This window comes from Magnolia sinica, chromosome 13, assembly GCF_029962835.1.
Source record: "Magnolia sinica isolate HGM2019 chromosome 13, MsV1, whole genome shotgun sequence".
NCBI classification, from domain to species: domain Eukaryota; kingdom Viridiplantae; phylum Streptophyta; class Magnoliopsida; order Magnoliales; family Magnoliaceae; genus Magnolia; species Magnolia sinica.
The window spans coordinates 27641687-27656200 of NC_080585.1; the positions used below are offsets into that span (position 1 = coordinate 27641687).

The 14514-nt window shown below is 40.5% G+C and overlaps 1 protein-coding gene across 8 annotated transcripts in view; it reads right to left on the reverse strand.

The window, feature by feature from the left end:
• LOC131223359 (probable disease resistance protein At5g63020) overlaps window positions 1-14514 on the reverse strand; it is a 76742-nt gene that overhangs the window by 29478 nt on the left and 32750 nt on the right. For 7 of the 8 annotated variants that reach the window (XM_058218752.1, XM_058218753.1, XM_058218751.1 and 4 more), the window contains one exon: window positions 9501-12381. In XM_058218752.1, the coding sequence (XP_058074735.1) occupies window positions 9677-12379 (2703 nt within the window). In that variant the 5' untranslated portion in view covers window positions 12380-12381 and the 3' untranslated portion in view covers window positions 9501-9676. Of the gene's footprint in view, window positions 1-9500; window positions 12382-14514 lie in introns of those variants that run through there. The other variant, XM_058218749.1, reaches the window with a different exon arrangement.

The following is a 14514-nucleotide window of genomic DNA, read 5'->3' on the forward strand; positions in this document are numbered from 1 at the left end:
TCGAAAATTGGTCTCGACAATTGGGATCGATCGATAATCAGAGTCGACAAATCGGTCACGACAATCGGAATTGATCGATAATCAGAATCGGTAAATCGGAGTCGGCAATCGGTCTCGATAATCAGATCGATCGATAATCAGAGTCGACAAATCGGTCACGACAATTGGATCGATCGATAATCAGAATCGGCAAATCGGTCACGGCAATCGGAGTCAGTAATTGGTCTCGATAATCGGGATCGATCGATAATCAGAGTCGGCAAATCGGTCACAACAATTGGATCGATCGATAATCAGAATCGACAAATCGGTCACGGCAATCGGAGTCGGTAATTAGTTTCGACAATCGGGATCGATCGATAATCAGAGTCGGCAAATCGGTCACGACAATCGGAATTGATCGATAATCAGAATCGGTAAAATCGGTCACGGCAATCGGTCTCGACAATCGGGATTAATAGATAACCAGAGTCGGCAAATCGGTCACGACAATCGGATCGATCGATAATCAGAATCGGCAAATCGGTCACGACAATCGGAGTCGGTAATTACTTTCGACAATCGGGATCGATCGATAATCAGAGTCGGTAAATCGGTCATGACAATCGGAATTGATCGATAATCAGAATCAGTAAATCGGTCACGACAATCGGAATTGATCGATAATCAGAATCGGTAAATCAGTCACAGCAATCGGTCTCAACAATCGCGATCGATCGATAATCAGAGTCGGCAAATCGGTCACGACAATTGGATCGATCGATAATCAGAATCGGCAAATCGGTCACGGCAATCGGCATTAATGAGAGTGGCCTGACAAGGCATAAGGGAAGGTTACAATGTGGACGTCCAACCATCATTGCCCATCAATGTGGACATTCAATTAACATTGCTCCCAAGGAGTGGCCCACATAGGGCCGGGCATACAGTGGGCCCATGACCTCACACAAAGGTCTAATATACATCGCAATGGGCTTCATCATATGAGTCGGGATACATCACAACGAGCCTTATATACAACTCAATGGACCATGCCAAAAAGAGTCATAAATACGCAACAGGTGAGCCCTGCACATAAGTCATTGATACATCACATGGGCCTTACCCAATGAGCTGAAAATACGTCACGATGGGCATCGTGTACATCCCATCGAGCCTTTGTCAAATGGGCCATGTATAAATTAGATTGGGCAGTTGGAATCAAACATATACATCACGTAGGGCCCACATCCCACGGACGGCATGGAATGAAGTGCATCCATCAAGGTGGTTCCCACCTATCAAACAGATGGGCATCATGGAATGAAACATGTACATCATGGCAGGCCCACTGTCCCATGCTGGACGGTGTGGTAGATACATCATTAAGGTGGGCCCCACGTCCAGGGATGGACAATGTGGATACAATAAATACATCAAGGTGTGGCCCACGGCACCGCTGGACGGTGTGGGAGAAACACGTACATCACGGCAGTGTCCCACCGTCCCACGTCCAGATGGACGGTTTGGAATCAAAACATACATCATATTGGGTCTTTCATCACATGGACGGCGTGGATTACAAAACATATATCATGGTGGGGTCCTTCACCAGAGGAGTGGACGGTGTGGATTTAAATCCATATGTTAGTAGGTCCCACGACACTTGGGACGTCCAGACAACACCTATAGCTATATAGGTGGCTCCCACTGAGATGGGCGATTGGGATAAAACCCATACATCAGGTGGATCATCCACCGTCCAGACAGTGGACGGTGTGGATCACAACACTCAAGACCAGGCTGTCCCCAGCTGTACGGTCTGAATGTAATACAAACCTCATGATCAGGCCGTCCCACCGAGGATGGATGGACGGGGATATAAAATACATGCATGACTGTGGGCCCTACCCCCACACGTGCATTACATGTGGGGGTGGGTCCCACGTCCATGTCCAAAAGGACGGACAGTCTAGATATAACACAGACCCCATGGCGCCAGGCCCACCGACTTGATGATGGACGGTTTGGATATTCCTGATGGGATGGTGGGTCCGTGGATGGAATTCACAGATGGATGATGCCCATAAAGAGGAGGTGGGTCCCACGTGGTGGGCCACCCACCATATCATTCAAATATAAAATATTATATTATATAATGTTATATATCTTATATATATTATTTTATTATTTATATATATATATTTATTTATTTTTTTTGAAGTGCGTCCAGCGTCCAGACCTGGACGCTGGCGTGTATAAACCACATACATTGAATGGGGTCCACCGTCCTGGATGTTTGGACGAAGTGGATATAGGTTAGATACATCGAGGTGGGTCGCACCTGCACGTGCAGGGGTGGACCACGTCCTCCAGAAGGATGGACGGTTTGGATAAAACGATACATCATGGTGGAGTCCACCGTCCTGGCCAATGGACGGCTGGATGAAACCATACATCATGTTGGGGTTACACGTGCTGGGTGTAGCACCGTGCTATGCACGGACAGTGTAGATGAAATCCATACCTCGGATCAGACCCGGATAGGGTGGATGAGATCCATACCTCGGATCAGACCCACATAACTGCAACGTCAGTACAGCAGCTGTATCACTGAGTGAGGTACACTAGTCGTCCGATCCCCACCATCCAAGACTGTCTGGATGTGTGGACGAAATACATATATCATGCGGTGGCCCTTGCACAGCAGATGAACGGTGTGGATGCTAAACACATCCAGCGAGTGGGGCCACAAATGGATGGACGGTGTGGATGATACACATACACCATTGTGGGTCTCACCGTGGATGATACACATACACCATTGTGGGTTTGCTGGACGGTATGGATACACCACATACATTAAAGTGGGCCCAACATGATGGATGGCGTAGATATGTCACACGCATCGGGTGGACTGCACATCAAGAGGGAGAGGAAAAAGAAAGAGGGAGAGAGACGATCGTGAGAGGGGAGGGACCCCGCCACTATGGGGCCTCCCTATACATGCATACATCAAGATGGTCCCACATATGTGGGCCCTCAAATCGCAAAATCAACAAATAGAAGCACCCACCGTTAGATCTCCACTTCCTTCTTCCGCCAATGCATGTTAAAGCTCCAATGAATGAATTTCAACGGTTGAGATGGATCATGGACGGTGGGATTGGGTGGTAGGGAGTGGGCCACACTAGTCTCTCATGGAGAGTCATGGACGTTGGGTGCTTGGGAGAGAATGAGAGAGAGAATGAGAAGAGAGAGGTGATGTAGAGAGATAGGGAAATGGGGTGTGATGGGTGAGAGATGGGTGATGGGTGAGGAATGTGTACTTGGTTGTAAGGGAGAGTTGACTTTAGGTGAGAGAGGGATGGGTGTTGGTACTTGAGGATGGGATGTTGTACTTGACATGTGAGGTGATTGATGGGACTGATTGATGAGACATTCTCTAGGGATTTGCAACGCGCGGCGTTTTTTTCTCGAACTGAGCGCGGGCCCACATCTCCTGGCTTGGGTATCGCCTCAGCGCGTGAGGTGCGGCATCAGAATCGTGACGACGGCGCGATCGCAATGATACAAGTTTTGAGTCGAGCCAACTCTGATATGCACGACTCGGCTCAGAATCGTGCGCAAACATCGGTTACAGATCGAGGGTTGCGGGAATTTGACCAGGAGGATCGCGGAAGTCTACATAACGGTACTATCTAGGATACGGGCCTTACATAGATCCTGTGTGGATTGCGTAAATTTGAGGCGGTTTCCGGACTTTTTTGGACTAGGTGCATAAGCAGAGTTTCTTAAATTATAAATAGGGGTCCCTAGGGCTATTATAAGATATTTTAAAGCTTTCTAAAAGTTTTACAAGGGTTCTTAAAGGGTTCTAGGATTATCAAAGGGCGTAGCAAGGGTGAGATTCGAGGTTGTTCGAATCGGGTAAGTCCTCTCTCTTATAATTTCTATTTCATAGTAGATTTCTATCGCTTTATGCCGTGATTTTTCCCGTAAGGGTTTTCCATGTTAAAACTTTGTGTTCTTTTGTGATTGCTTGATGTTATTAGATTGCTATCCTAGATCTAGATCTGTTGATCCCGCAGTACAAATCCCCAACAATCGCATCCCGACAAATATAGATGGATTTCTAAACTCGCTAGGACTCGCATGAGAATGAAATCAATTGATATGAATTATCATTTCTTGTCATTGCCAAAATAATCCCATTCCAATATTGTATAAGCTATCTTCCCGAAGTACTAGAAAAATGCATTATTGATGTTGGCCCACATGAATCAACACCATACACGGTGTGGTAGGAATCATTGACTATAGTGTGAAATAGCACAATTTTGAGCGTCCCGTCGTGGTCCTTAACACATATGGTGAGAAACAAAATGATCATTGGTTCATGTTCTACATGCGAAGGTCTTTGATCAAACGGTTCAGAAAGTTCAGTCATCGTGGGTTTATTTTTTGGCCGATCCACGTTGACGTTTTTCATCGGTAGTCTCATCAGCCGCACATGTTGGTGATGGGAGGCCCACCCATCTTAGTCTAGTTCACCAGAATGAGACATTTTGATTACAAGCTGCCTCACCATCTTTTGAAGTAGGATGAAGTAAAGGACATTCTAATTGACAGCCAAGATCCAAGGCAATTGGGAAAAAAGGTTTCATGTGCATTACAAATTCCACAATTGGGAAAAAAGGTTTCATGTGCATTGCAAATTCCACTAGCCTTAACTTTGCAACTGGTCATGGGCTTCGTTCATCCGATGTATCCTTGCAAGGCCATTAACAAGTTTTGTAACGTTATGAGTAAAAATCTAAAATTTAAATATGACTTAGGATTTATTCACCCTGATACAAGACTCACGTCAATGATCAATATATCTCACAAAAGAAAAGAAAAATGTATTAATGACTTCCTCTTCCATATAAACTATATTTATAGAGATGGGGAAATAGATGAGAGAGCCGTTGGAGAGAGAACTATATTTATAGAGACGGGGAAATAGAAGAGAGAGCCGTTGGGGAGAGAGAGAGAGAGAGAGAGAGAGAGAGCCGTTGGTGTTGGTTTAATGGTATGATTATTTATTTTTAAAAAAAATAAAAGAGAGTTTGATCAAAAAGTACTTTGAACTTTCTTTGCTTTTTGCTGGTAGGAATAGTCCCACATTGGAGATATAGGAAAACTATTTCTCTTTTATATGTGGAAGCATATGATAAGTTTATATTGAGCTCTTGAAAATGCTATGCCATGAACACGTAGGCCTATGCTTGTTACGTCGTCTCATGCGGACGGGCCTAGCTTTTTCTTTTCCGTTGTTTGTGGCATTTTTTTTCCGTTGTTTTTTCTTTTCTTTGATCAAGCCTATTGCTACAATATGTGGCATTTTTTTGTTAACATTTTTGTAACCGTTTGTAAAACTAAAGTTTACGTGGGCTGACACCTTAGTGTCAGTGTCCACCACATGATACATATGATTACTATATATAGTATTTTTGAGAAAAAAAAACTTAGCAGACCATTAGCCGCTTTATTATCTTTTCCAAAAGAGGTCTTTCTCTTCTTTCTTTAAAAATTCTCCAATGTTTTTCTCTTTTATAGAAAAAGTGAATGTGCTGTGAGCATCAATCACTTGGTGTTTGAGCCGGTCATTCCTATTTAATTGGAAGTTGTATACAAAAGGTTTTTTTTTTAATTTTTATTTATTTATTTATTTTTAATTGTAGGAGATCTGAGTCAATCATCCATGTCATCAAATGGATGCGAATAATTTTTAGGAAAGAGATATAGATCCGTGCTTCTATTGAGTTTGTCGACAATATCTTCTTATTATTCCATTCGTTCTTTAATACAGGAGCTTTTCTTCTATTATATTCTGTGTATTTCTGGTCTCATAATCTGTCATTAATCTCTGTTAACATTTATACAACTTTATTTATGGTTAATAATTTTTGTGCATGGAAATAACAGTTAGCCTCCCATTTAATGCGGCAGCTGCTGCTCCGCACCAGGTCCATTACAGATGAGGGTACCCTAAGATATCCCATAATGGAAGATCCTAAAACTTCAGCATTAGACCTTTCTTCCATTTGATGTGGGCCTTTTCTACACACACACACACACATCTCTCTCTCTCTCTCTCTCTCTCTCTCTCTCTCTCTCTCAATCATCTATTATATAGGAACTTTCTCCATCTGTGTCGCAGCCCACTAAAGGAATGGTTTGGATAATCAAAACATGATTTCCAGATATAAATAATCTTGTGTAGAATAAATCATATTGGAAAGATAAAAATAAAAATTGATACACGTGTTGATAGCAAGACCTACTATTCCTTTCTAGGATATGGATGCATCATGAGCGGGACCTTATCCGTTTATTAATTGGGCCTAAGTATTAGGGCCAGGATCAGCCCATCACTTAACCGGGCCTTTGAATTTAGGGACAAGCCTGCTCCGGCATGGCCTCAATAGACAAGATCTTTTACCAATTTGCGTCAAAATCAGGCCCATACCCGGCCCACCTACCTCTACTATAAACCTTAGCTCCGAAACCCAATGGGCCAAAACTGGACCCCCACTGAGCCGGTTAAAAGATTCGTGACTCTGATTGACTCATTCAGCCGTAAGTTGAGTAGGGAGTGACTATAGTTCAAAAACTTGAAAGCTCAAATCGACTCAATTTCTAGTCAGGTTGGGCCAACCAGAAGACTGGATGAGTCTGTAGTTGTCTTATTCGATGATTATTATTATTATTATTATACAATTAAACTTATAATATTTAATGCATGTAAATATTTTTGAATAAAGTTAAATTGATAAAAATATCCAAAATAAAACATAACTAGCTTTGAGAGATGAGATTGGCTCTTGGATTCTTTTTCATGTCTTTAGTTTGAAAACAAGAGCTGTATGATGGGGTCAGTGACTCAGTCCGGCTGATTCGTATTAAGTCTATCCATTAAATGCACATGTGTGTGTAATAAAGCTTGTGCACATGCTTCACATGTGCCAGCGTGGCACATAGGCGCTAGAACTAACCCATCCCTCAGGTTGGTCGGACCTTATATATTTTTGAAATAAAATCTAGTCTAATCAGCATGTGGGTCCAATATTTGAAAATTGTGGATGGATTAGGAAGCTTCAGCCAAAATTTCCAGAGGTATACGTTTGTCTTGAAAACTTTGGACCACCTGACCAGTGGGACAACTTAACTCTTGGTGGAGGGATCAATATAATGGTGCCTCTCTGATGGATGGATTGGATCTTGCATCTATCGCGCCATGCTAGCACATGTGTGGCATAAATTTTAGTGAAGACAACATGTGGGCTTATTAAAGCTTATATATGCTATGTGTACAAGTTACAGATGCATGCATACCAAGGGTAATACTCTGCTAGAGTATCAAATAACTCCGCTTACACAATTGCTCTGCCACTTCTCATGCATACCTGTTAATCCTTCCTTCATATGCATGAACATGCCACTTTTTCAGCACATTCCATTTCTGAAATATGATGTGGATCAAGCAATTTCCCAGCATATATGTATGAAGCCCAAAGAGAAATCAATAAAATTCAGCATAATTTGACCAATTTTATTTTATTATTTTATTTATTTATTTATTTATTTATTTGTAAAGGCCCATACCTGGCCCACCCTACCACAAACCCCAGCTCCAAAACCCAATGGGCCAAACCTGGCCCTTCACTGACATGGTTAAAAGATTTAGCGACTCCGATTGACTCATTCAGCCCTAAGTTGATTCCGGGGTGACTATATAGTTCAAATACTCAAAAAAATCGACTCAATGTCTAGTCAGGCTGGGCCAATTGGAAGAATGGATGAGTATGTGGTTGTCTGAATTGATTTTTTTTTTTTTTTTACAATTAAACGTATAATATTTAATGCATTTATATATATATATATATATATATTAAAAGATAAATGGATAAAAATACCCAAAATAAAACATAATTAACTTTGAGAGATGAGATTGGCTCTTGGATTCTTTTTCATGTCTTTAGTTTGAAAACAAGAGCTGTATGACGGGGTCAGTGACTCAGTCCCTTCTGATTCGTATTAAGTCTATCCATTAAATGCACATGTGTGTGTAATAAAGCTTGTGCACATGCTCCACATGTGCCAGCATGGCACATAGGTGCCAAAACGAATCCATCCCTCAGGTTGGTCAGACCTTATATATATTTTTCGAAAAATAAAATCTAGTCTAAACAGCATGTGGGTCCAATATTTGAAAAGTGTGGATAGGTTAGAAAGCTTCAGCCAATTTTTCCAGAGGTGCACGTTTGTCTTGAAAACTGTGGACCACCTGACCAGTGGGACAACCTATCTCTTGGTTTAGGGATCAATACAGTGGTGCCCCTCCGATGGATGGGTTGGATCTTGAATCTATCGTGCCATGCTAGCACATGTGGCATAAATTTTAGTGCACACAACATATGAGCTGATCAAAAGCTTATACATGCTGTGTACAAGTTATAGATGCATGCATATCAAGGGTAATAACTCTGCTAGAGTATCAAATAACTCCACTTACACAATTGCTCCCCGACTCCTCTTACTACATCTTGTTAATCCTCTCTTTCTCCATATGCATGAACCTGCTGTTTTTTCAGCACATTTTATTTTTGATGTAGGATGTGGATTAAGCAAGTTCCTAATGACACATGGATCAGAAGGGGCCCAAAGAGAAATTGACAAAATTTAGCATAATTGGACCAATCGACCGGTTGGTTCGCAATGTCAAAATTCCACCAGAAACTCCAGATTGATTGTTGGATAATTTTTGCCAATTTCGACATGTCAACAAATTTGGTCGACAGGTCGACCAATCAGTTTGACAGTTTGAAATTCATAGAATTTTTAGTTTTAGTCTTTAGACATTTTTGAGCCCGTTCGACTGATCAACTTTTGAGTCGATAATAGATCAACAAACGACAAAAATTTCTATGATTTTCCAAATTTATTTCCTTATTTGATTAGAACTCTTTTATTATGTTTTAGAATTTGTTTATGGTTCTTTGATCATGCTAAATTTATTTATTTTGGAAGAATCTATTAATTAAAATTCTGATATTTATATTATTTCTCCCATGGATTCCAGAAAATTCTCGAGGATTTAAGAGTACCTTGTGAATTCAAGGTGTTTATTAATCAAGAAAGATGATGATCAACTTCATCACATCTTTCTTTGTGTCAATTTATCAAATAAAGCATTTTTATTTAAGTAGATCTAACATAACTAGTTGGACAATGTCCTGCATGTTGCCCTTGTGTTGTGAGGGTATGACATACCTAACACAAGAATCAGGCCAATCCACTCATCAAGTGGGACCCAAAGTAAATGCATGCTTGGAATAAAATGCACAGTTGCTCGTTCTTTACTATCGTTGGGTCAACACAAAATTAAGGGGCTCTTTGCGCTGGTATATGTGGTAGCATGTAAATTAGCTCACTTGTACAGAGGTTTACTCAAGAGTTATGATACACCTCATGCGTAGAATCACCAAAATAAGAAATTAATGTAATATCATGTGGTCCAATGGCACACATATTAAAACTGATAAAAATACATAACACACTTGATCTAAGAAAAATTCAGACTCCTTTCTAAAATTACTCTAACATCCTAAGAAATAACTATTAAAAAGGAATTTTACTTTGACAATGACACTCAATAATTCGATTCATGGAAAAAAGGAAGAAAATAGGACTTGATGCCATCTTCTTCCCACTGTAAATTATCCCACCATTCTTTCCTACCGCTTATCTTCCTTAGAGAATTGTGAGCGCTATGGAGAGAAAGAGGGAGCTTTTTCAACTTTGGGCAATTAATGACGTTGATTTCCTCCAAGGAAGGAAAATGCAGTGCATAGCTACAGATGCTCGTTAGTTCTGAAAGGTACCCGAGTGATATATGTTTTAGTTGCATTAGCCATATATCTCCAACTTCATCATCAGGAATGACCGTACCTTTGACTTCTTCTAGCTCCTTGCAACGCTTTATATCAATTGTTTCAAGACTTTCAAGTTGTAGTAAACCATAAATTTTCTTCAACTTGTTACACCACTTAATTGATATGGTGCGAAGGTTTCTGAAGCATCCGTGGCCCACCCGAATGCAATTTACGTCGGGGAGTTGCGAAAGGCGTAGACATTCTAGGCTTGAAACAGGATAATCGTCGTCCTTCTTTGCATCCGCACTAATTGTCACCTCCACCAACCCATTGCAGCGGAGAAGAGTAAGCTGTTGAAGACTTTTCATTGCAGTGAAAAGGGATGATAGTTGGTTGGAGATAGTCAGATTTATCAGAAATAGATACCGAGTCATGTTCCCTAGCTTGCTAGAGCAGAGCAACCTTTCAAGAGCATGCACATTTGATAAGGTGAGATTAAGAAGGTTTAAACGTTCCAGGCCTTCCAACTCACTCACATTTAATCCCTCACTCCCTCCTTCCCACTTTGAATAACTCCTTTCTAGTTTGATCACTCTTAACTCAGAAAGCCTGGAGATTGCTCCTTGAGGAATTGTGTGCAAACTAAATGTACCCCCCAAATCCAAGTGCTTCAGTTTCACCAGATTTCCTATCTCTTCAGGCAATGATGTGATATCCGTGTATGATAGATTGAGATACCGTAGCTCTGCCAAGTTACCGATCGCTGCAGGAAGCCCTACTATCCGTGACATTGACAGATCCAAGACCCCAAGAAGAGGCATGAATTGAAAAAAATCGGTGTGGACTTTTCGAAAATTTATATTCCATTGGAGCATCAAGGTTAAGAGGTTGGGGCATTGAGGTGTCTCTGTTACTTCTTTTATGTCATTCTTCATTAGAGATATCCTCTCGGCCTCCTTCCACCTTTCAAATTCTGGTGCATGCGTCAGTCCCACGCCAGCTCTCACCAAAAACCTCTTCTTCTTCTCCCCGCACTCTGAAGCTATCCATAATGCCATATCACGAATCACGTCATGCAACTTTACCATTGTTTTTTCTTTAGAACCAGTCTCCAACAAGCATGCAGCCTTTAATCTTCCAATGATATCATGTCCCTTGTTATGGGCTTCATCAAGATCATCATCCCACCCATCTAAGAATCCTTCGCCTATCCAGTAATCTATTAGTTTTTCTTTGTCAATGGAGTAGTCCTCCGGAAACAGGGCACAGTACAGGAAACACGATTTAATCATGTCACCACCCAGATTATCATAACTGAATTTCAAACGCAAAAGCATTTCATCATCCATACCTGATATCTCTGACGGTGGCTTGCTTGTGCTCAGAACTGATATTGCATGCTTCCATTCCTGTGGTGTCTTCTTACATGCCATGGCCCGCCCAATGGTGATGAGCGCAAGGGGCAGACCCTTGCACTCTTTAGCAACGCTATTGGCAAGGTTCGGTATCTCCGGATGGGATTTCATGGCCTCTTCACCAACATTCCGTAGAAATAGATTCATTGCTTCTTGCTCTGGGAGACATTCTACTTTGATCTTCTTGTCGGCAGTCATGTGGCCACAGACGTCCTCAAATCGTGTAGTGAAAATGACCTTGCTCATGTTTTGGCTGCTTGGATGAGGAATTCCGACCTTATCTAGATCCAACCGTTTCCAAATATCATCCAACAACAGCATGAATTTCTTGCTACTCAAGACCTTGCGAATGTCATGAGCCCGTGTCTGGTTGTTGCTATCATTCTCTGGCCAAGACAAGCCCAATCGCTTGCCAATATTCATCTGAATCTTTTCCACATTTAATTCTTTAGACACCACCACCCAAATCACAACATAGAAATCATCATTTCTTTTAAGGAATTGGTTATTGATATCATTCAGGAGTGTTGTTTTCCCCACACCCCCCATTCCATATATTCCAATAACTCCCACTTTGCCTTGGCCAATCCAGTCTAGAACCGTCTCCAACACCAAGTCCCTGCCCACAGCTAATGTAAGAGGCTTCTCTTCAACAGCATCGGGAAGTTGCTTGTTCGCCACCTCTTTGAAGGAATCACCTTTGCTCTTCAGCACAGCTACACCCTTCAGCTTCTTCTCCACCCACTTGCCAAGCCTGTAGGCCGACCAACAATTTGGATGGCAATTCCAAAGACACCTCATCATTTGCTTGAAAGTTTCTTCCTTTGCATTCACTTCTCCTTCAGCTTCTTCTACCTTTTTCAGCCAAAATTGAACCTCGTCCTTGCATTTGAGAAGCTCCCGCTCAGCGACAACCACCCTTGTCTTCACGTCATTCCTCACGCATTTCAATTCTTCAATGGCTTCCTTTAGGGAGCTGAAGTTGTCTTCAAGCTCAATGATGGGACGAGTGATTGGATCCCACCATGTAGATATGATGTTGATGATTTGGCAGATGCACTCCATGTCTGTGGAAAGAAAAAAATGGGTGGAAATGAGCTCTCAAAATGCAATTGAGGATCTCAATGTCAAATCATTTGGAAGAACTTAAGTGATACTTGCAATATTCCACAAATATTGGTTGACACCAACAATAATTGCAATATTCAACTGAAAACAAAAAATCCAGGAGAAAAGGTGTTTTTTTTTTTTCTCATTCCAAATTAAACGGAAACTGATAATCTAATATGCTTCCAGGATTGTTTCTGTCTCGATTTATTTACACTCCATAGGGAAACAATTGAAACCTAAGTTAAGAAAAACATGTACCTACTCCCATCAGTAAAGTAAATGAGACAAAAAAGCAAGTTACAGATATTAAGAAATGAAATATAATTAAATAGCATAATTATAGAAACTTGTGAGACAAGACAGTAGATTCAAAGATTCTTTCATTTCTAGTGTTTGGAACATTTTCCGAAAAAAACTGTAAGCCACTCAATTAAAAACTGATAATCTGATATGCTTCCAGGGTTGTTTCCGTCTTAATTTATTTACACTCCATAGGGAAACAATTGAAACCGAAGTTAAGAAAAACATGTACCTACTCCCATCAGTAAAGTAAATGAGACAAAAAAGCAAGTTACAGATATTAAGAAATGAAATATAATTAAATAGCATAATTATAGAAACTTTTTCCCTGCAGTTCCCAGATTTCAAAGGTCAAGCACATGGAAAAGCATCAAAGGTAAAACCTACCACTCTGTGTAGTTGATCAAGCACATGGAAAAGTTGAGTTCCTAATGCAATAAATGATGGAACTGACATGATATAGTGACATCATACCTGGAAGTACTGATATTAGCAACTTACCACTCTTTGTGTAGTTGATCAATTGAACGGTGATTTTCTTCTGTTCTTTGATAGCCTGTCTAATTTTAGAGACAGTTTCTTGATCTGTATCAGGGCCTTGAAGAAACTTACAGCATCAACTGGATCTTATTGTTTAATTATGGTCTGATAAGGGTGATCTCACAATTTTAGTAGAAAATAAGAAACTAAGGACTGGTTCTCATTCATCAGATTCAAAAGGATTTAAATCCTTTAGGTTCCAAAATGCACTTCATTTGGAACTAGATAATGAATGGCTTGGATCTCATGAACTTGTTCCTGGGCAGATTGTGGGCAACTTAACATGCATGAGTCTAATTTATTTGTTGAAACTTGTTGTAAGTCTACCACTGAGCCATGAATGGAGACCCAGCTAAAAAAATCAAACTGTTTTGCAGTAGTCAATTGCTCATGCAGTCTGTTGAAGAGTGTGAATCTTAAGCAAGGTCTTTAATAAGCATGTCAGGAACAAGCAACACTTCAAGACTGATACAGGAACAGAAAGGAAAGGCATAGACTAATCGCATTGGAAGCTACAGAATCATGAAACAAGGAAAAACAAACAGAACACATGCATAACACATGGGATCATTGCAAGAAAGATTATCAAACAAATTATCTAAGTACCACAGAGCAGTTGTAATTTCAGCTTAATGGCCATGATAGTTAACCAGTATGGAGAATGATAGAACTTTATTTTCAAGGGATGCATAGTTAACTAACTCACTGCCATCTCCACCAATCAGAGCAGTTGCATTTTCAGGTAAATAGCAATGGCAGTCAACCAATATGGAGAATAAACTAAGTATGGTTCAGAACTTTTTTTTTTTTTTGGAAATCTCACACCTTATTATCAACATCAATCAGAGCATTAAAATATAGATAATATTTAATTTGAAGATGCCAACAAAAAGGGCTAGACTTTTATCTACTAGCCTATGCATGTCAACCTCTAAGATAATTCCCTATATGGCTCCTAAGGAGAGAGGAAAGAACATGAGCCCAATTCTTATATCATTTATTTTGACACCTGATATTGTCCACCAAGGGTCGAGGTATCTTTTTTTAGTTTTAAAGGATTTCTTTATTGAATATCCTTGAGGGAACTATATAGAGAAAATCACATTTCAGGCTGCCCTTTCGCTACAAAAAGGGAGAAAAAAGCTGGCCGATATATCGTACCCCCAAATTCTATGCCTAGCATGATCACCTTCTTGCCAGAAATTTCAAATCCCTCAATTAAAAGAAAATTTTAAAAAATAAATTAATTA